A 22,043-nucleotide genomic window follows, 5' to 3' on the forward strand; every position below is an offset into this window, starting at 1 on the left:
TTGACATCTCAGTTTTCACCATACAGGAACAATATGGTAAACTTTTGGTTTACAGTCCGTCTCTATTGCAGCTAATCGATATGTTAAAATGTATTTCTGAAAACTGTTAAGGCCAGAAATAGTGTTGTAACAGAATCTCGGTTTATAGTTTATCAGCACTGCCTAGTTTAATTGGAGTTTGGTGAAATGCTCTTTACTCAATCCAACAGAGAGAGAGTGAGAGACAGAGAGATAGGGGGGTGGGCTGTCTCTCAAAATCCGACCATACTCCTTGTGTCGGAGGATGCGTTGACACAAAAATGTGGAAGTTCAATTTGTAGTAGATACAGTAGTACTAAAATCTGACGTGGTATGATCAGGCGCATATACTACCAACATTATATTGATACAAAGTTTGAAAATCAGCAACGTTTGTCTTAAGTGAGGGAAAGTCTTTTAAAACTTACATGGTGACCTTCAACAATCTGTACTCAGATCTATTAGAATAATTTCTGAACATCTTCCAATAAGAGAATATAGTCATATCTGTTACATTTCCAATCCTTATTACCTATTTATTCATGACTCACTGTAACCAAGTCATGTTGTTATAGTCCTGTAAATCCCATTAGACAATACATATCTCACTTGCTTCAAACTGTGGATGCTTTTAAAGCTTTTGAGTGTAATTAGGATTTCTAAAAATGCTTCATTAACACACATGCCAGGTTTTGTTAACACATAAGTTCAAGTGGTGAATCGTTGCTCTGAAGTTTGAACACAGAAATCTGCAGTTTCCGTGGCCCTTTGCTTTTGTTTTTGGTCATGAGCACCTATTTAGAGGCGGGTGTATGGGACTTCTGCCCATCGCGCTCCATTACAATTACTCAGCAGGCATGCAACCCGTCCCAGTAATGAAGTGGGTGTTACTGTGGGTGGATTTGAGCATGAGCGGCCACTATTCTGTATTCCTACTACTGGGTACAAGGGCTGAGTGGCAGAGAATAGCAGCAGCGCTGGCAGCATGGCACGGTGACAGAAAGCGTGGTGGACCAGCAGACCAACCACAGAACCACAGGCAACAATCTGATCCTTCAATAATGCGTGTTTACTAAAGTGTCAGAAGAAATGGAGAATTACATTTCAGAACCCAGTAAATAAAGTTTGTATTGATTTAATCCAACATGTAATCTGTTTTGCTGTCTGACACTGATTCTGGCAATAAAAGAGAATCATGTAAGACAGCATTATAGATAATACGACCATAGATCAAATGGAGTTTGGGCAGGAGAAGGGCAATAGATCATGTTCAAGCTAGACTGCTTAGCTCTGGAATTCACAAAATAGCTCCTAAATCGAGGTGGCGTTCAATTTAAGTTTTCAATTTACTGATATAGGATTTGGTGTGCGCTCGATGTGATTTCATTGTCAACTTCAGCAGGGGTTCTGTTGACTGGGAACAGTATCTCTCACTCAATTTGTCGCACAACAAGAAAACTACACTGAGATGATCCACTGAAAAATCCACATAAAAATAAATGAATGCTGCACAGATCATTTGAGTGACTCTCTATCTGGCATGATGACAGAAGCAAGTATTTTAAGAGGAACATACAGCACGTCATTTAAGCCCTTCTTCATGTCCTGCCAACCCATTTTCCAAACCCGTTTTTCCCTTCAGTTGTATGTATAGAAGTTATTTAGGAGCTATACAGTCAATGTAATTCTCTTCTCAATTTTTTTTTTTCGTTTTATCATAATTTTGTATCTATTAAATCCTTTTTATCTCAAGCATAGTAGAATAAAATGCTCAAATTTCAAACTATATATTTACTGTTTGTTTTTTTTTTCAATTACAGCTTTATCCTTTTGAAAAATTTATTATAATCTTTTTCAGTCTTAGGATCGTGGTTTGAGTTTTTACACAAACAATTTATTTGAGTTTACATGAGTTAACACTAAAGAATACAGGTTCTTACACTGGTCCTCTAAAGCATAAGAAAGCTTTGTGTACTGTCTGCTGATATTCAGAATAATTACTGTAATGAAACCTAACTGAGGATGGATGTTTCTTGTTTGTGGCTTCACAAGTTAAAAACAGAGATAAGGGTATTTACCAGTCAATATCAGTGACTGAATTAAGGACAACAATGACAGTATCATCTTCTTTACAATTTGTTATTTGACATCCAGAATGGTATAAACTGAAGACAGGACATTACCATGGTTTAACACAATCGTTCCTTCATAAGGCTTACAAGTGTGGTGTGCCAGCACCACCCTCTGTCGACAGAAATGACTGCACAATGACTGCACAACAATCAGCGATCAGTACAGGTTATATAAATAATACAAGGTGGCACTGATGTTCAAAACTCGAGTACATCATGACATTTAAAATATGACTTCAATGTTATTTCCTGCTTATACTTTTTCAAAACATTCTGAAGCTTTTATTCCTTCTGACAATGACTTCCTTATCCTATCCTATTCTGTTGAGAAATAGCTGCAGCTTGTCTTATCTAATACTGCACTCTAGTGTTGCAAATAAGCATGTGCATGGTTGCCAAATAACACTAACTACACAAAAACACATTTCAAGCAGAGGAAAATGTCTAAAATTGGCCAAAGAGATCATGGAAACATAATGCATAGGCTATCTCTTTGTCTTGAGGTATGAGGAACATGACACAGGAAGATGAGGACTAACATCTACTGTAGTATTCAGAGATACTGATGTACCAATGGATCAGTTTGAACGTGTAAAATATTTCTGTTCCGTGACAGTTCAGTCTACTATTTGGAAGAAAAAGTGGGTGACAGTCTCTTCTTTAACAACCTGCAGTGGTGAGATAATACTCAATGAAAATGTAAATACAGGCAAAGTAGAACTAATTGATTACTCTGCCCAAAGCACAAAAACACAATGACACACATATATACAATAAATCGCTAGATTTACTCAAAAACTGTACTTAAGTACAATTGTAAGATGTTTGTATTCAATTTGAGCGTTTCCATTTTCTGCTATACTTCCACTCCACTACATTTTGTGGGAAAATGTTTCACTTAACTCCACTACATTTATTCATAACTGTAACTTAAAAGTCTGCAGAGCCAAAGTAGCGCATTTTTAAATTAATGTGTCTAATTTGCAATCAGATTAAACAAGAAAAAACACAAAAATGTTGATTATGGGATCAGATAATCACCCCGGCCAATAATCTGTCGACCCATAGTATACAGTATGCACATGTAAATACATGTATAATTTACTTGTATTTTTGATAGTTTAATCAATTTAACCACATACTTTAAGATTTTTACTGAAGTGCAATCATGTGGGCGACTGTAATTTTTAACAAAGTAATATTTTAACACTATATCTTTACTTTCACTCAAGTATGCCTTTTGGGTACTTTTTACAACACTGCGTATACATGCTCTTACCTTTTGAGCTCCAGAGTAGTAAACCTGCGGAGCTTTCCAAACTGTGGAGACTTTTTCTCTGAGATTCTGATTATTGGGAATCACCAGGCATTTGTCAATGTCCAGTCCTGGATAGATCACCTGTAGTCCACCACTTAATGGAAGAAAGATAAATGATGAAACTCACTCTACAAACTCTGTATTCCATTTAGGGCTCACATCATGAGATAAGCATAGCTAGATTGTTTGAAAGGGTTCCAATACTGCCATGAGCAAGAAGGGCCACAATAAGCAAATGAAGCGTAGTTCAGATTCTTCTGTCTTTGCCATTGTCATTTTGACTATAGTTTATCTGTTATTGCAAATATACTATGAGCAAAGCTCTGTGAGGCAATATGGGCTACTTACTAACAGAAAGAAGAATCCAGAGAGCTCAGGGTGTCCGATTTGGCTTCCACACAGTAAAACCCCGAAACACAAGCACATAACACCAGAACAGGTGCCAGCACAGCCTGCAAAACAACATACAAATAACTTTTGTTCAGGAATTGTTCTTTTAATTAAATAGTATTCTTTATTTGCCAAGTAATGAGGTCTGATTGAAATACAGCCAATTATATCCTGACAGTCAAAGTCAAAGATACAGACTAACTGTCATTTTTAATGAATGACAGCTCAGTAACCATTTAAGTTGCACATCACTCATCTGTTAAGCAGCATAGCTCTTAAATGGTAAATAAAAATTCTGTTTAGAGTCACTGTTACAATTTGATGCATATTTGATTGAAATATTATTGAAATCGCATTATGTCATCATCATGATTTTAATTTATTTTAATGAAAAATTAACTTAAAACAGTTCATTTAACTTTTAAAAAAGTTAATTTATTTTAATTGGTCATTATATCAAAATATAGCTCATAGCCCATGACATATATGCATACACACACACACACACACACACACACACACACACACACACACACACACACACACACACACATATATGTATATATACATTCCCCTATGGATGATTCACCAGAATGCTGCAGTGTGTTAAAAACTAGATATTTCAGCTGCTGTTACAAGTTTCAGTTTCCATCATATTCTACCAAAACCATCGCCTAAATAAATGGGTGTGGTGTAGGCAGCAAAGAAGGTGACATGTTAACCTGTACGTGTAATGATGACTGCCTTCGTTGTTTTCTCATCACTGCCACAGAATAAAGTCAGCTTTTAGAAAAGCCTGTCAAAAGCATCTGTTCTGCAGTGGTTTGACTTTTGAACTATCAGCAATCAAAACAAGGGACATCATCTCAATATATGGGACATGGGATATGAATGCTGTGCAGTCCCACCTGGTCATACTAATCGTGCAGCCATAACTGTGATTAAAGTGTTTCTTCCTTAATGTTTTAAAGGAGCTCTACAGAACTTGCGTGTTTTGTTATTATTTTATCATGGCTGACTCCATTTCTACACTGAGGCACTGAGACGAGGCACTTCAAGTTCTTCAAAAAGAAATCCACTGTTTAGCAGCATTAAAAAACAATCATCATCCATAGGCCTGTATAGGCAACCAAGAGAGACGGAGAGGGTCTAATTTCTCATGTCATGATACAATTGGCTCACGCATGGACAATGAACAAGTGAATAACAAATATAAATTGCATAAAAAATAATACACACTATTTTCATCATCAAAAAGCTACCAAAATGAATTTCATAATCAATTGATCCATTAGAATATTTAAGGGAAAGAAGAGAGAAAAAGTCTTCATAACAGTTCAAAACCTATTGATATTAAGCATATTATCACATTAAACCAAGAAAAGTACATTTCAGAGGCAGGACCTATGAGAATTTTGGAATGTTTTACATAAACATACCTCAAAATGTGTGTATGAATTCTATAAAAGTCTATTTCACCTGCTCTTCTGTATAGTTATAAGTTACGCTTATTTACACAGCACCTTACCTGATAACGCCTATACCTGTCGGACTAGTCTGACATATCAGCAGCACTAAGATGTGCATGAGAAAATCCTAGTTTACTTGAGAGCCCTGGTTTCAGAAACTACTTCTGACGTTACAGTCAATGTCACTGTTAAATCTCATTATATTTGAGCGTTAAATCACCTTAAATTAAAGCATGCACACTGCAAAAAAATAATTACGTGTTGCTAATTCTTTACTATAATAAGCCAAATCAACGTTAGCGTCATTTGACCAACGTTACACCCAGCACTGTCATAACTTTCAGTTATGTATTTCCTGATAACTTAGCCATAGTTAAATTAAAACGACTCACTTCACCCGTGAAGCAAGTTTAATTAGCAGTGACAGTCACATTAGCTCGAAGCTAGCCTTCAGTTGTCCAGGCTAACATTAACTAGTTTATATTTATGCAGTGTAACATTAGCTTGTGACACTTTACATGTCGACAAGGGCTGTGCTATTTATCAAGTGTCGTTTGAGAGAGAGACAGACATGACTAAATATCACTGCATACACACCGCAGTCTTCGTATGGCAGCTATATTAATTTGTAAGTAATTGATATTACCATCTCTTTTCTGTTTGGCAGCAGGTTCCTTCTTCTTCTTCTTCTTCTTCTTCTTCCTCCTATTCTTCCTCTTCTTCTCCTTCTTCTTCTTCTTCTGGTCCAACTTGTGCCTGCCGCCTCTGCGCAGTGTGCACGCGCTCCTGCTGACCTATGAGACTGCAGAAGTTTCATATGACTGAGAAGGCTTAAAAAAAAAAAAAGAGTCTGGCGCCATACCCAAACTGCACATGTTGCTCCTCTTTTTATTTAGTAAATATTATTTACACATTGTCAAGAACACATGCTACAGAATTTCAGATTTACAGCTCCCAAATAATAAAAACAGCTCTTAAGAACAAAAGTACCTGATGACTAAGGAAAATGTCATCAAGGCTTTGAACACTGAGAAAACATTCAAGTTTTTTTCTTATATTTTTTCTAAATATGTATTTTTTTTTTTATTTATGTAATTTTCAACCATTTCTGAACAAGGCCTCTTAAACTATGCAATAGTGATTGTGCAGCATATATAATATATTCCTGGTGCTGCTAAAGCTCCCTTTGGTTTGTGCTTCTCTGCAGCGGTGATATTAGCACCCAAACATATGGAAAAGGGCCCAGTGACAACTTCTTTGTAATTTATGATCTAATCTTTTTATTTTTTTCTTCTACCTGATGTTGTCTACGTATCTAATGATGTTTGCTATACCCTCTAATGCAATTTGAATAGAACCTGGTGCTACAAAGCAGTGCAAATTTGTAGTTTCAAAGTCAGACATTTCAGTATGCATAGTACAAAAACAGTATCTATGTTAAACTATGCAATAGCTTGTATCAATTGCTATGCCAAGTTTGAGTTGCAAGTCATCACACAATTACTATTTACACGTTTGAGTTACAATTTAACCTCCAGTGGCTGCAATATCTCAGCGGTTTGTTGTTACGTTTTTTTTTTTTGTTTTTTTTTATTATGCAGACTCCAAAATTGGAACTCGTTAGCATAAAGCAATTTTAAAATAAAGAAACACATTTGAAATCCCTGCATTCATTTCATGGGTTCATGGTTAATGTCACAATATTGATGTTTTGTCATTGTGTTAGTCTAATGTGGCCTCAATGGTCAGAGTCGTTCATTCGTTTTGTGTTGACGGTTTTAAAAGAACATAAAACCTGTGCAGTGTTCAAGTTAAAGCACACGCATCGAAATCCCCGAATCGATTGCTTTACATCCAAATCATGGATTAGGTACATTTACAAATACACACACACACACGCACACAAAACCTAGAGAGCACCATGGTAACTGAACATATAGCAAACAAACAAGTAACCACAGTAACACTACTTTACATTCGATACCATACATACATTACACTGTACATTAAGGCATGAGGTGCTGTTGATGCAAAACCTCAGCAGAAGATTCATTGATAAATGCAATGCACTGAGGAATGAAATGCATGTCTATGAAATGTAACAATCACACCACCAAGGCAAATTATAACACTCCTGCTGTTAAATTATTGTAATAAGCTGTAATTTGGGTGAAAACTGGCTGTTATTTCTTTATTAGTCAGATGATCGGATTCAGACAAAGATGGCTCTAAAAAGAGAACAATAGACCTGCTGACTGTCTGACCACGTGTGCCAAAACATTTGATCAATTAAAATATTTGAAATGACATGTAATTGAGAGCAATTTAGAGTTACTGCTTAGAGCACCAGCACCACTACTAATCTACGTCTTACACTTGAAATGACAATGAACAAACTTCTTTTACTTTTGCGAGCTCCTCTTCATGCATTGCAGTCATTAGGTTGAAAGTTAATAAGAAAGAATTTTGGTTTTGTCACTGAATTGATTCGAACCACAAAAACGTTTTAAGCTCTTTGTCGGGCTCAATATCTAGTCAAAAATGGTATGGAGAAGTTAAACCAACCATATGCAGGATTAAAGCAAGCCTGTCTTTAACATAATGCTGCAAAAGCAAATGCTGCAATTTACTTTTCCAAAAACAATGGATTGTTTTTTTTTTTATTCGTATTTATATGTATCATGAGTCTTTATGATGTCACTTATATAAACATGTGTCTACTTTACTTTGCACTGTAATCCGGCTTCACAATTAGTCAATAAAACTACCTGTAATTGCATGTACTTTATACTACGGTATATATTAGATGTAGATGAAGGTCAGCACAATGAGTATTCAGTTATTTTCAACAACACTTTGTAGCTGCACAGTAATTAAATGCAAGTTGGATAAGTCAAGTCTGTATTCAGTTTGTGTATTCCTCAGTAATACTGTACGGTTCTGCTCACTGCCTGCAGTGCACAATATTAGGTAACCGCACAATAGAGTGATGCAAGTGCAGCTCATCTGATATTCTGTACAATTTACAATTCTACCCATCTTTACTGAGCACCATGCTTACAAGTCCATTCTACAATCAAATACAAGAGTAGATGACAATCTTGAACACACGATACTGTAAGGTGTGCAAAACAAATCATGACAAATGATTTGATCGAAACCTCTTTTCTTTAAACATTTGAATACCATGGTCTTGTATCCTCCCCGAGTTCCTTTCATCCCATTTGCCGCAGCGTGTCGTGACACCATACTGTCTTTAGTGCCGTTCACCGGGATGCTGCTACTGGAGGTTCTTGAGTGTGTCTCAGTGGAGGAGAGTCCAGAAAGTGCTCGAGGTGTGTAGGAGAGTATGGATGACTTCACCCAGGCATGAGGAAGCCTCTTGCATGTACAAGTCTTAGACAGCCAACTGCAGATAGTCCGTGGGGGGGGCATCATCTGATCAACTAATGTAAATCTCTAAAGGCCAAATCACATCCAGCGACAGATGCGAGAGACACCTCGTCACAGAGTGATGGTGATGTACATGTGGTCGCTTCAGCTCAGGAAGTGCTGCTATAGGCTCGGAGATGCATCATGTGCTGCTTTTCCAGGATGACAGTGATCAAGCTGACGGAGGCATTAATGTTAGTTAAAACTGAAGGACTCTGAAAACATGTGTGCCAACAAGCCTCATCAAGCAACACATAGGAAATAATAGTGATCTGGTTTGTTTTTGCTGGCATTTTTACAGAAAATACAGTTATTTTCCTTGATTTGGGATCTCCTGTGTCACAGGACACTGGATGCATTCATGTAAACTAAAGCCCTTTTGTGACAAGAGGCCACAAATCACACGATCACAATACATAAATGCAGAGCACGCCTAGACTCATATGACTTTTAGCTTTATAAGCCATAAATGAACATTCAGAAGTAGAACGACTGAACAGAAACGGGTGGAACGTTCCAGTATTTTCATTAATGCGTATCATAATCAGCACGGTTAGAGTGAACGACGTCAATAACGGATTTCCTGGCAGGCTATGTCATTGTTATGTTCTGTTGATGAGATCATACTGTACACATAGTTTGGTAGATTGTACAAACACTTAAGGGCAAAGTGTTATATCTCTGAGACTGAGAAGTTCTGTGTTGAATTGCTGGTTGTTGCAGCTGATAAGCAGCACTTGGTTATCAGTTCTGGTTAATTGATGAGAATTATGATCATAGGTGTAAAGTTCTGTGCCAGCAGAGTCCTATTTTTAAAACTCAGGTAGTGGAACACACAACAATCAATATGGGTTGTTATTTGCGCCAGTTACACTGTGCCATTTGTCAGCGAAGTTCATATCACTGAGGTTTGAGTCTCATGTACACTAAAGCTAAAAATCTAAGGAACAAAACTCATTACTCTAACCACTGGATTGAGCTGACCTTGCAGACCTGGAGGTGTACCGTTTGACTGCAGAGGCAAACAAACAGGAGGAGAAACTGTGTGCCTGAATAATCAGGGCATTTCTCGCCAGCAGTGCTTATCTTGTATTGTTTCTTTCACAACTTGCATCCACACTGATGTTCCTCACTTCAGCGTGGCCTTACCGCTCGGTCAAATGACAGCGGACGAGCCAGAAGAAGAAGAGTTTGAGTTTGGGGAGGAAGGAAGGTTCCAGAACAGCCATTTGCGTTTACACTGCCGTCTCTGGTACAGGTAGTCCTCCTTGTCGCGCTCTTTGCGGGCTCTTTGGTAGTGGTCGTCCTCTTTCAGGTACCACACAGGTGGCCAGCGATGTTTCTCGAAGTACTCTTGGTTCTCTGCAGCAGAACAGACTGTTTTAGGAATTTGAAAATAATAATTGTGATATCAATACATCATGACGTAAATCATGTAATTTTTTAAGTAATTCTGGAGAAAGATAGTTAAGTGTTTAGTCTCATGCCCATACTGTCAAATACCAACACTTTGGGTTAATTGGATGGATGGATGGACAGATGGACAGATGGATGGGCAGATGGAGAGATGGATGGGCAGATGGAGGGATGGGCAGATGGATGGATGGATGGATGGATGGATGGATGGACGGATGGACGAATGGATGGATGGACGGATGGACGAATGCATGGATGGACGGATGGGCAGATGGAGGGATGGATGGATGGACGAATGGATGGACGGATGGACGATTGGATGGATGGATGGATGGACGGATGGACGAATGCAGGGATGGACGGATGGACGGATGGGCAGATGGAGGGATGGATGATGGATGGATGGATGGACGAATGGATGGACGAATGGATGGACGGATGGATGGATGGATGGATGGATGGACGGACGGACAGATGGATGGATGGATGATGGATGGACAGATGGAGACTCAGCAATTAACTATCTTTCTGCAGAAAGTTACATAGTGTTGTTTTAAATTGAATAATAACAGTGATTTAAGAGTCTATCTAAAACCAAATGATGTCAGCATCTTTGTGGATTATTGCTCAAACATGAACAGTGAGGGCAGTAATCACTCCATTGTATCATTAAATATTCATTTTGCTTCTGAAGAACTAATAAGTAAATGTAACTCCTACTGAGGGGGAATATTGCTTTTACAGATTTCCTTTGAAGCCTATTAAACATGTTTTTATTTTATGCTGTTATAATCCAACTGGCCTCACAGACACACAAGTCTCTCTCATTTACTGTAGCAACCAGTGTTCACTATACTGCATGCCAGTTTAGCGTTTATTAAGCATGAGAGGGCATTACAGGTGGGTATTTGTGTTACCTGTAGACTTGGACTTCATGTCTCGGGGAAACTTGCGGCAGACGCTGTTGTAGTTGGTGCAGATGTGGTGAAGACACCAGCCAGTGAGCTGCTGGGCACCGTGGAACTGTCAAAATAAAAAAAAGTGATTATTTTTTTTATCTGTGTAGTTGTTGCTTTGTATACAGACTATTCTAGGTAATCCTGAAAGGGCATGACTAAAAAAGCGATGATCGTTATCTACTCACCCCCAATGTCGATGGAAAGTTGGCAACAACATTTTAGGCTTTTTTACGTTTTAAAACCAGTCCACATCTACTTCAGTTGATTAGGAGAATACTGCATCAGTGTTTTTGCTGTGAAGCTTGATAAATATTTTATGGATTATGAAACTTCACCTGGATTCCATCGTCATGGGGTGGAGCAGAAAATTACTGAATTTCCATTTTGGGGTGAACTTATCCCTTAAAAACGTATCCCTTGAAAAACATGTACTTTTACTCATATTTGAAAAGACTGCAGAGGCCATTTTAGGTGACCTCAGGTTCAGATTGCCAAGTTTTGCTACGTTGCTTGGCTTAGTTGTCCCTTAAAGGTGCACTACATAGTTTTGGGAAAGACGTTTTAATCAGAGGAGAAAGGTCTTTACTGACTGATTTTATGCCCAAACAAACCAAATGATCAAACTCTCTTCAATTTTTATGACTGAAAAAACAAACTGACCTTTAAAGACAACACAATTTCATACTGTTGATATATGTTTCATATTTGGCGGACCCTGACACTTTTCTAGCTTCAAAAGTGTTCTGGGGACCTTAATTTCCTTTGAGACCAGTTTGTTTATTCAGTTACGGATGAAACAAATATTCCTGAGTTTGAATTATTACCTTATGAATATTTCAAGTATAAAAATTCTGAGTTTGAATTTCTTCCCCAAAACTATAGTGCCCCTTTGATCCACATTCTGTGAGGAATTTGATGAGTAATTCAGCTGCGTTGATAAACTATTTGGTTGTTGCTTGTAGCTGCACTGATTCACTTATAACCTTAACACCATTAATAGCATGTTAGCATTAGCATGCTAATTTTAGCACACTGCATTAGTATGGCAACTGAGAAAGTACAGCTGAAAGTGACAAAGTATATTTGACCTTGACAAAGTAGCTACATATCCCCAGGGCAGTATCGACCCCTCTGTTGGCTGCGGACAAGACTGGGCAAAAAATGCATATAATGTCTTTCATTTCAATTTATATTTTATTTTTGTGCATTAGTGGTGTATTTTGAAGAAATTAGCAAGTTATCACCACGAAATGAACATGTGGGTGGCCCCTGAGGCTCTTGTTTGGTAATCCATCCTCGCATGTGACACTAATGAGCTTGAGCCGAAGTGAAAAAACAGCTGAACCATAAGCACATCTGAGTCTGAATGATGAGATCAACTAAAATGCTGAGTCCGCATGCTGAGACTCCTCTGTCCTACATGCCCACTGCCCCAAACATCCTTTGCCATTTATTCTGCCAAACAGCTGACTTGCATTCTGAAAACTGCCCTTCTTTGGCTCCACCCTCTAGGTGTAAAGATTATTTCATCCTCCAGAGCATTTTTCCGTGAGAAATGCCCTCATAAAGAAAAAATCAAATTTGCTAGAGCATTATATTAGAGCTTCAAGTGCCATCCCTTTTCAGTAGTGACTGACAGGTCACACTACCTGGGCCATATCCAAGTACACCAGCACATCTCCGTCAATGTCAGCCCCCATCATCGCTGCCTCCGTCAAAACCGTTACTGTGTAGAGCTCTGAAAGAAACATCAGAACTAGTCACTTTAGTATGGGCATAACCTTGATCACATGCAATGACTTTGTGGTTGTCAGGATAATAGATATACCAAATGTAATACCTGTAAGTGCAACCAGGTGGGGGAGGCAAAGACGATTGGCAAGAACAATCAGCTCCATTGCATCCAGGTCAGGTCGAGAGCAAAACCGCCCCGTATACAGATACTCCAGCACAGCCCTCATACAGCTGCGAGTTGTGTTGGGAAACAGCACCTTAGAAACAGGAACATGTGACACAGCATGACTTAATTGCCCCAGGCTTTTGCTGTGTTTTGCATTTAATAGAACAGCCAGAGGAAATCCAAAATGAAGTTCTGTTTCTGTTCTGTTCTGCTTTAGCTGCAGCAGCAAGGTAAACAAAAAAGAAAAACCTTGTGATGTCAAAGCTGATAATTGGTCATTACATCTAAAAATAGCACTGACGAGCCATTTGATTTAACATCCTTTTAAATAGAGGTATTGAAATTTCAAACTACATGCAGAAGATATCTTACATGCATTATCTTTAAATAGTATTATGTTCTGTTATTGTGCAAAAACACAGTAACTGGGCTAATGGGACTATAGTTTGTTTGCATCACCGAAGCCAGCGTAATTGTATTACAATGGACTTGCAATCCTCTAATTAAATTATACTTTGGAAACAGGCCACATAGTTCATTGGTTCTCTACTTGCATCAGTACATGTATTGATCTTTGCTGCACTAGTGTGCCTTGTGCAATTTTAAAGTAATTACATTTATATGTTGCTGCAGAAAGGTTTATCCTGTGCTGAGTTTGGTCTGCAGTTTAGCACCCCCCCCCCCCTCAAAAAAAACAACAATGACAATGACAACTTACCTCTTTCGTGCAGCTCTCCACAAAAGGCCCCCCAAACATAGCTGCCATCCAGTCACAACTAGAGATGAGTAAAGGCTTGTGGGCCATGATCGTCCCATCGTCTAGCTTGAATACTACATCTGCAATACAGAGGTGAGACACTGATCATGCTTAACTCACACTATATATGTTCTTCTGCATTAAAAAGGGATTTAAAGTTCAAAAGGTCAAAGTCCACACCAACAGAAGCTCTTCTCTCCCACAGAAACATTTCTCCTGAAACACCTCGTCAGAGGTCCCGCCTTTGATTCTTGACATCATACCACGTCACCATGTCATGTGCATAATTGATGCTAAACAGCTAGTTTGGCATATTAAGATTAATTTACCACAGCTGCTCTTTTGTTGTTAGCGGTACAGACTCAGGCATGTGTGAGTTAATCTATAAGAGTACACTGGGTATAAGGGAGTGGGGCCTTAAACAGACAGGAGCTAAAACAGAGCATTTCAGACAGAAGGGGGAATGCATAACTGCAGCACTGGACAGTGTGAGAAAACCGATTTGTTTTTTGAGCATTAAGGCATTTAAACCTATTCTCGTAGTAACCCAAAATAAAATTATGAGCCTGAAAATGATAATCATATGTCTACTTTAATGATTTCCACTCACCAGAAAAGGTGCCTTTGGCCAAGCACTCTTTGACTCTGTTTGTGCGTCGTACATGGAAGGCTTTCGTGATTTCTTGGTTCATGAAGGCTTCATTGTTAAGTATGTTTGCCACCATCATCCGCAGGTCAAAGACCTCCAGCAGCTCCGCAATGTGTGCAATGTGCATTAGCTCCTTCTCATTCTCGTCGAGCTGACCTGTGTACAGGTAGCGAAGAACAGCCCGGAAAGGACCGAGCTGCATGGACTGGTCCATGTGCACTACAGTCATGGGCCTGGGGCTGTATGTGACAGGATCGTCTACCAGCTCCTCCTGGATGCTGATGAAAGCTCGGCTCCATGACGAGAGCACTCTGCTCCGTCGCCCCCCCTCCGAGTCTTTCAAGGTCCCATCGCTAGTGCAGGCCCTCAGGTTGGCCCTGTCTCCGTCATCGCTGCTCTCGCAGACGTCAAAGCTAGCAGCACGCATCAGCAGCTCTCGTCCAGAGAGAGGACCACGAGTGGGCCTTTCAGTCTCCTCTGAAGTCTGTGTGTCCATGATAAAGAGGTCGTAGAACTTCGAAGATGATGTCGCCAAGTATATCTTGTGTGCAAAGATTTTCTGTCGCTCCTGCAGGACCAGGATGACGTCAGCACAGTGCGGGTCCTCAAGAAGACCGACTGGATGCTCCTCTGTGGTGGTTGGGGGAGGAGGCACAGTGATTATAGGTGGGGGAGGTTTTGGTGGCAGGAAGGGTGCCTGAAGGAGAGGCCGCTGCACGTTTCTGAGGTGAGATTTCCAAAACTGCAGGTGACGGCGTGAGATTAGCGCAGCTCGGATAGCATTGTCAAAGACGTCCTTGACTCCAAACTGTGCAACGACACTGGTTTCATAATATGGCACTCCCAACTCTTTGGCCACCTCCCGTCCTCTCTCTGGAGGAAGAATCTCATTGGATTTAATGGGTCTGAAAATGAAAGAAAATATATTGAAGGCAAAAGATTCAATCGAACACAATTCTCAAACAATGCGTGACCTCCAATCTACCTAGCTAAAGGCCTCCGTGCCCTGTTCACTGCCTCCAGGTCTGCATAGCGCAAGTCCAGCTGACAGCCCACCAAGATGACAGGAGCACGGGGGCAGAAGTGCTTGATCTCAGGGTACCACATGGTCTTCACATGGTAGAGAGAGTTGGGGTTGGCGATAGAGAAGCATAGTACCACCACATCAGACCTGAAGGGGAGACACAGGACACATTCTCTCAAATCAAGCAGCACCAGAGTAGGGCAGCAGCTGCTACTTATTTCTTTGACGATTCACTTATCCATTATTTTCTCGATGGTCTGTAAAATGTCAGAAAATAGCTGAAAAATGTCAATGTTTCCTAAAGCCAAGGATCATTTCCTAAAATGTCTTCTTCTGTCCAAAAATCCCAAAATATTCAGTTTAGTGCCATAGAGAACTGTAGAAACACAAAAATACCTGTACTACATTTAAGAAGCTGAGATCAGCAAATTTGGACAAGTTCTGGTAAATTAACTTTCCATTTTTCAATATCTCACCTGCCGTACGCAAATCTACGGTCCTTGTGATGGTCTCCGAAAGTGTCCCAGAGGCGGAGGGACACGCTGACGTCATCCACCACATCTCTGGAGCGTTCTAATACCTAATAAGTGATGACACATTCAGGGATATTTTCTGCAAGTCACTAGTGGATGAATGCTCACAGCTAAATGTGCCTCATGCACAGATGAATTCAGTTGAGTGAACAGAGATTTCATTCCTCGAAAAACCCTCAACAACCTTTGTTCTCATTGTGCAATTTGCATACTCACCTCCTGGCACACTCTGTACTGGTCAATCGCCCAGACTGTGGGCACATGTGTGGCGAGTAACTGGTACTGAGTCAGCGTGGCGTTGCAGGCCCGGGCGCAGATGAGTCGGGTCTTTCCGACGGCATTGTCTCCCACCACCACACACTTGATAGTTTCAACGTTTGGCCTCTCATAGTCCATATCAGAATCTGTCAACTGGGACCTGACGGGATATGAAGAAGCAGAGAAAGATGCATTATCAGCACCCGATATCCTAAACTATCGTCCTGAACAGTACGGGAACGCTGATCAATACAGATATTAGACACTGTGACTACTCCTCATCTGCACTGCTCGTTCTGCCTGCAGAGCTATCAATGGATGGTCCCGTGACTCGCCCGTGCCCATTCACAAGTTCCCTGTCCTTGTTCCTGACAAAACATTTTTTAAAGGGGACAAGCAAACAGAGAGGGGTGGATGTTTTGGGAGCCTGAATGAAAAACATCAATATTTTAAACCGGAGTGCTTTAGTTTGCATGCGATGGGTTAATAAAAGCTGATGCAATCATATCCAGATATTTCTTTAATCCCCTTCTGCAAGCCTAACATACCTCTCCCTATGTATGGCTCCTATGTTATAATCCAAACAACCTCATCAGTACAATGACGGCTGATTCAGAACAGTGAGTACAAATAAACCCCTCATTAAATGAAATGAAGGGAATAGGTAAATAGACTATTTCTGTCTCTTGAAAATGGTGGCTGATGAATTAGGTAGCCCGTTTCCAAGGGAACTGTAGCCTGTGTGTCTTTGTGTCACGGCCAATATCCTCCATCCATGACGGGGGGTTTTTTTTTTGTCCTTATTCAAAAAAAACATCACCAGCAGATGACAGTCATGCCTGCCGTGATTTGCTGCTGCCGTGCTGTAGCGTGGTCTGGATCTATCTGTAGCTCTAACTTCAAACAGGACATCAAGGAGCCGAGCTCTGCCTCGTCCCTGAGTCACCAGACACCAGCAGACCACCCTCTGAGCTCTGACCCCAGCAGCATCCTCCCCCTTTCTGAAGACACCCTCTGATCAGATGTCATTCATATTTAGATTTAGACAGAGCCAACTTCTTATGAATGAGGTCATTCCCCCCCCCCATGAAAATATCCCCCCCCCTCCCTCCTAAAGAACTAGTTTTTGCTCCACTAACATATTTTCTGATTCTCCAGGATGATCCTCCACAACCAGAGAGCAGTCTTCTTCCATATCTTCATGTGTATACAGTCCTCTAGAGATTACTATTACGGGCTACTATTTCTAAAACGATCACTTGCAGTGCAGTCATTCACAAAAAACCCAGCCTTCCATTGACTGCACGATCTGCATCCCTGTGGGCTCGCCCTCACCTCCGCTATGTCCAAAAACATCTGTGACCTTAGGCTGGGCCTGTATGACACCATACAGACACACCGCCTCTAATATTGCTCATTCATGTGCCCTTTCCTGTTTCAGGCTCCACTGCGCAACTCCCGAATTAATTCATCATTTCCCCACATGGACACATTATTGAAAATAACCCACACAGCACCGTCAGACTACCACCCCTCGTTGAATCGCCATTAAATAAGCGTGCAGCCTCAGTTATCTTCCACAGCAAAGGTGATGAAATTGTGCATTTCCTACCAGGAGGACGGAACAGTCCCTCCGCCACCGAGACACTAGTCATGAGGCTCTGCTGCATTACACGTTATGTAACACCCCGTCACTGACTCCTGAGCCTGTTTATCTGGCTCGACGCGAAAAAACCGATTTAAAAGGAAATTAAAAAAAAAACCAGTGCGGGTCCCGTTCGCAGGAAAACGTCCCTCTTACCGCAACATAAGGAAGTGCTGCATGGGTTGGCTGGTCGATGAGCGAGACAGAAAGCAGGGCTCCATCGGATGCGGCTGGCACCTGACGGCGGCTGGCGTTTAACTTCATCTTCGAGGCGAGGTGATCGAGGCTTGAAAATAGAACGGCCGAGCCGCAGATGTTTCAGCAAAGCTCCTCTGGATCAGCGCGATTAGTCCGATTTCATTGCCAAAAATACGATCGCCGCCGATCTGGAGCCTGTCGGTGCGCTGCAGAGCTGCAGCTCTGACCGTCATGGAACCACCTCCACTTACTGTAAGGCCTCCGTAGCTAATAATAGGCAGGCGCACCGACGAAAAAAACCCATTCATTACAAAACACTGATCCACTTTAAAGTACGGCACACAACTCAGTCCACAGCTCCTACAGCTCCTGGCCTCCAGTCCAGCTCATGTTTCTGCCTCTCCTTTTAAACAATCTGGGGTTGTTTTATGTTTTAAGTTTGTATTGTGTGTTTTTTTTTTAATGTGCCATAAAATACATTATACACGCCTCATGCATCCAGGCTGGGTTAAATAAAGCGTGTGAAGACTTTATCATGAAGGACCAGCTCAGCGTTAATTGATAGTGCTGTATCCAAGGGAAAGTCTATACATGTTCACCTGGGACAGGTATCCAACAGAGATTAACTTGGGCGTGTGTGTGTGTGTTCACTATAATCTATATACACACATAGATGAAGATGAATGGCACACATACAAAATGAATCAGATAAGAAAATGGGATTCATGTGTCACTGTATCATTCAGGAGCACTGTAAAGAGACAAAAAAAAAACCCTGCATGAGTCATCGCTGTGGAGATTTGTATAAATAATCTGCTCTTCCCTGGTACTAAATTAACTCCCCTTGCTCTTTTAAACTGCATTTTGACTGCATGGGATCCTCTGATGTGTCACTGTATCGACCGAGCCAAACTCTTCAGCTACCATTCGACCCACTGACTGGCCTTGGGGAACAGTATCCAACAAATAAATGTGACATTTTTATTGAAATGTTGATGTATAGCTGTACATTTTCACGTACAAATATCTAACACGAGGAAATATGCAGAGTTAAGATGATGGAAGTCTGATTGATGACCCCCTTTCTTAAAAAAATGTTCTCGCTCTTTATCTCCAACGACTTAGTGCTGCACTTTCATAAAGGGACTGATACTGAGACAAATATTACAGAGATGGATTTGAAAAAAATCTGACGTAGGGACAGAAGTATGTTGACTTTTTAATTCATATAGGTCAAGTTTCTTAAATAATCAATGTTTTACTTGTCACGATGAAACCAATGCCATATTTTTGTTGGACCTAGTTGTCTGGTAAAAGCCTTTCAAACTCCCCGAGCCAGCCTGTAAAGCTTTAAACTGAATTTGATCTGCTCCGTTAGATCCTTTATTAAAAATAATTAATCAAACGTATCACTTGAAACTGACAGACTTGCACATCCATGACAACATCAGAAGGCAGTTATGTTTTTTTTTTTTTTAAATGTTTAAATTTCCAAGAACTCATATCACGGTTTTGGCCCGTGTGGCCCAAATGTGGCAACACAGGGTCAGTTGGCCCCTGGCTCTGGGTCATGAGGGGGCCTAAAGGGGCCCAAAAGACCCCTCTAACCCTTAAGATACTATACTGGGGGGTCTTTGGAGATTATTTTATCCTGGGCACAGGCGAATCCAACAGCTGTCTTGGTTTTGGCCAATTCTGCCTTCTATTCCATGTTCAAGACCAACAAGATCATTCATTGAATTCGAAAAACAGTATTTACACACCCCATGTTCAGACAAGGTGAGAGTTACTGCTTTTTACTGTAGTTTAGCAGCTACGGTGACGAACTAGACTTCAGGAAGAGTATTGAAGATGAAATGTGATTTTAGGGCCTCTGGAGACTTAGTTTGTTTGTTTTTTTTAATTTCTTTTTGCTTATTAGGCTACATACAAGAAACACAGTGTGCTACCTGTCTTTTATTTCGTCTATTGCTTTGTCTTTGTCTTTCCAGTGTTACCAGTCATTTAAGTAGTTTGTTACCACTTTGGGGCAATGCAATTGGTAAAGTAAATAAATGACTTGCCATGTTTGGTCTGTGATAAACAAAAGGCTACTTACCACTCACTGACAGCCATGACACACCGATGGTGGCAGCTTTTCCACTGTTTGTTTCCACTTCAATTAGGAAAAGATTTCAATTCACAACAAACCAAATTCTCCAGGGTTTGTTCATCTAGTAGCTCTGTCCCTCTGTGTCGCTCTGAAGGACGTCAATCACGTTACACATTCCAACAATTTAATCTAGTGTTTGCAATCTTAACTTTGTTCCAGGACCAAGAGGATCAAATTACAACTGACCTTCAGACTTGCAACTTTCAGAAAGCATCAAAGCTGCACTGCAGTCATTTTTGAATAAAATCTCAACTTTCACAATTCACACGAGCATCACTCTGTGTCTTTTTATTGAATCGCTTGTCAAAATGATAATGAGTTCACATGGAGAGATTGTTCTGGAGGTGGAGGACTCAAGTGTTATTGAGTCACTCTGCAATGTTCAGTCTGCTCCACCAGGTGAGGCTGACAGTCTAAATTTCATTAATCCTCTCCAACACTGAGGCACCACATGAACATATAAAAAAGGAAGTAAAGAGTTGAATAATCAGCTTCAAAACGCACCACAAAATACATAATAATGTGATAACATGCAGTTGTGTTGTTAGGGAATCACAAGTATAAAATACTGAAATAATGTAAATGAAACCCTGAATTTTGTTGTCTGTATGTGGCCAAAGAGGAGGATATAGGAATGGATTTGTTGGTGGAGATCATTTTGGCTATTTCTTTCTTCATGGTGTTCTCAGAATTAAACTTCTTTTCAATGTGTTATTGTTTTAGCCATTTTTCTCTGACTTTTGTTATCTGCAGTACTGTTTTTTTATACTGATCATTTGGCTGCTTTTAACCACTGCAAAAGCAATTTGAGATGAAGCTCTTTTTTTTTTTAAAAACCAGCACTTTTAAACATGAAAAAAACATAAACATCAATAAGAGTGCAATCTTTCACACACAATAATTTATGTTTAATGTGTGCAGTACTAATGAAAGGATCAGTTCACTCTAAAATGAAAATACTGTTAGTAGCTCCTCACGCCCAGATACTGATGGAAAGTCAGGTGAAGTTTTGTAGGCCACAAAACATCTCTGGAGCTTCACATTAAAACAGTGTATAAGCAGTATCCTAAACAACTTTGTTAATAAAAACAACTGAAAATAATCATAAAAAAGCTCCATACAGCTAGCAGAATCTTAATCCAAGTCTCCAAAAACTATGAAATCCAAAATACATTTGAAAAGATGTGGTCTACTACACCCTCTTATAGCTGAAATCTTAATTTTTTCTAAAAGCGCTAGTGCGCACCCTGTTTGAAGTGGTTGCACTAGCTCTACTGCTGTGTAAATAATGTCTTTTCAAATACATTTTGGATCTTATGGCCTCTAAAGCCTTTGACTACAGTGCCATTTTATGTTTTTTTTTTCTGTTTAAAACAAGTCCCCATCTACTTCAGCTATTTAGGATAATGCTGCAATGCTGTTTTGCTGTGAGGCTCCAGAAATGTTTTGTCGGCAATTAGCTAAGTGGATAAAGACTGGATGTTCTTTTTTGGGTGAACTTATCCTTTAATTCATTGGAAATAATAAAAGAATAATTGCACAACAGGAGCCGGTCAACTCAGACATGACACAATAAAACCACTTTTCACATGTTTGATGCTTGTGGAAGTGCAGACGTGAGAACTGTGGACCTCCTCTACTTAATGATTCACAAGGCGAGCCATAGCTACTGATTTGCCGCACTTTACTCAGAATGGTGCAATAGCAGAGGTGAGCGATAAATGTTGTGTAAGCAATTGTTGACAGCAGGCCTAAAGTGAACTCTGTGCCCGAGTCCAGACAGGTTGGGGTCT

General features: G+C 40.2%; 2 protein-coding genes across 4 annotated transcripts in view; both read right to left on the reverse strand.

Moving 5' to 3' along the window:
• pebp4 (phosphatidylethanolamine binding protein 4) overlaps positions 1 to 6,125 on the reverse strand; it is a 63,781-nt gene extending 57,656 nt beyond the window's left edge. Inside the window, exons 1-3 of the mRNA XM_030416123.1 lie at positions 5,974 to 6,125; positions 3,817 to 3,920; positions 3,430 to 3,562 (exon numbers count right to left, since the gene is read on the reverse strand). Coding sequence (XP_030271983.1) covers positions 3,430 to 3,562; positions 3,817 to 3,920; positions 5,974 to 5,976 — 240 coding nt within the window. The 5' untranslated portion in view covers positions 5,977 to 6,125. The remainder of the gene's footprint in view (positions 1 to 3,429; positions 3,563 to 3,816; positions 3,921 to 5,973) is intronic.
• A 70-nt stretch (positions 6,126 to 6,195) lies between these two features.
• Positions 6,196 to 18,426, reverse strand: rhobtb2a (Rho related BTB domain containing 2a). Of its 3 annotated transcripts, none has more exons than XM_030417786.1 (10): positions 18,057 to 18,426; positions 16,214 to 16,415; positions 15,941 to 16,044; positions 15,426 to 15,611; positions 14,402 to 15,345; positions 13,753 to 13,871; positions 12,975 to 13,125; positions 12,784 to 12,872; positions 11,093 to 11,198; positions 6,196 to 10,136 (listed from the first exon to the last, which is right to left on the reverse strand). In XM_030417786.1, exons 1-10 carry the CDS (start codon positions 18,119 to 18,121, stop codon positions 9,916 to 9,918), a joined length of 2,187 nt encoding a protein of 728 aa, XP_030273646.1. In that variant the 5' UTR covers positions 18,122 to 18,426; the 3' UTR covers positions 6,196 to 9,915. The 3 variants fall into 3 exon arrangements, with proteins under 3 accessions (XP_030273646.1, XP_030273647.1, XP_030273649.1); XM_030417787.1 differs by having other exon boundaries at positions 6,196 to 10,121; positions 18,057 to 18,421; XM_030417789.1 differs by lacking the exon at positions 18,057 to 18,426 and adding an exon at positions 17,868 to 17,995.
• Positions 18,427 to 22,043: the final 3,617 nt, after the last annotated feature.

Source organism: Sparus aurata, chromosome 5, assembly GCF_900880675.1.
Source record: "Sparus aurata chromosome 5, fSpaAur1.1, whole genome shotgun sequence".
NCBI lineage: Eukaryota > Metazoa > Chordata > Actinopteri > Spariformes > Sparidae > Sparus > Sparus aurata.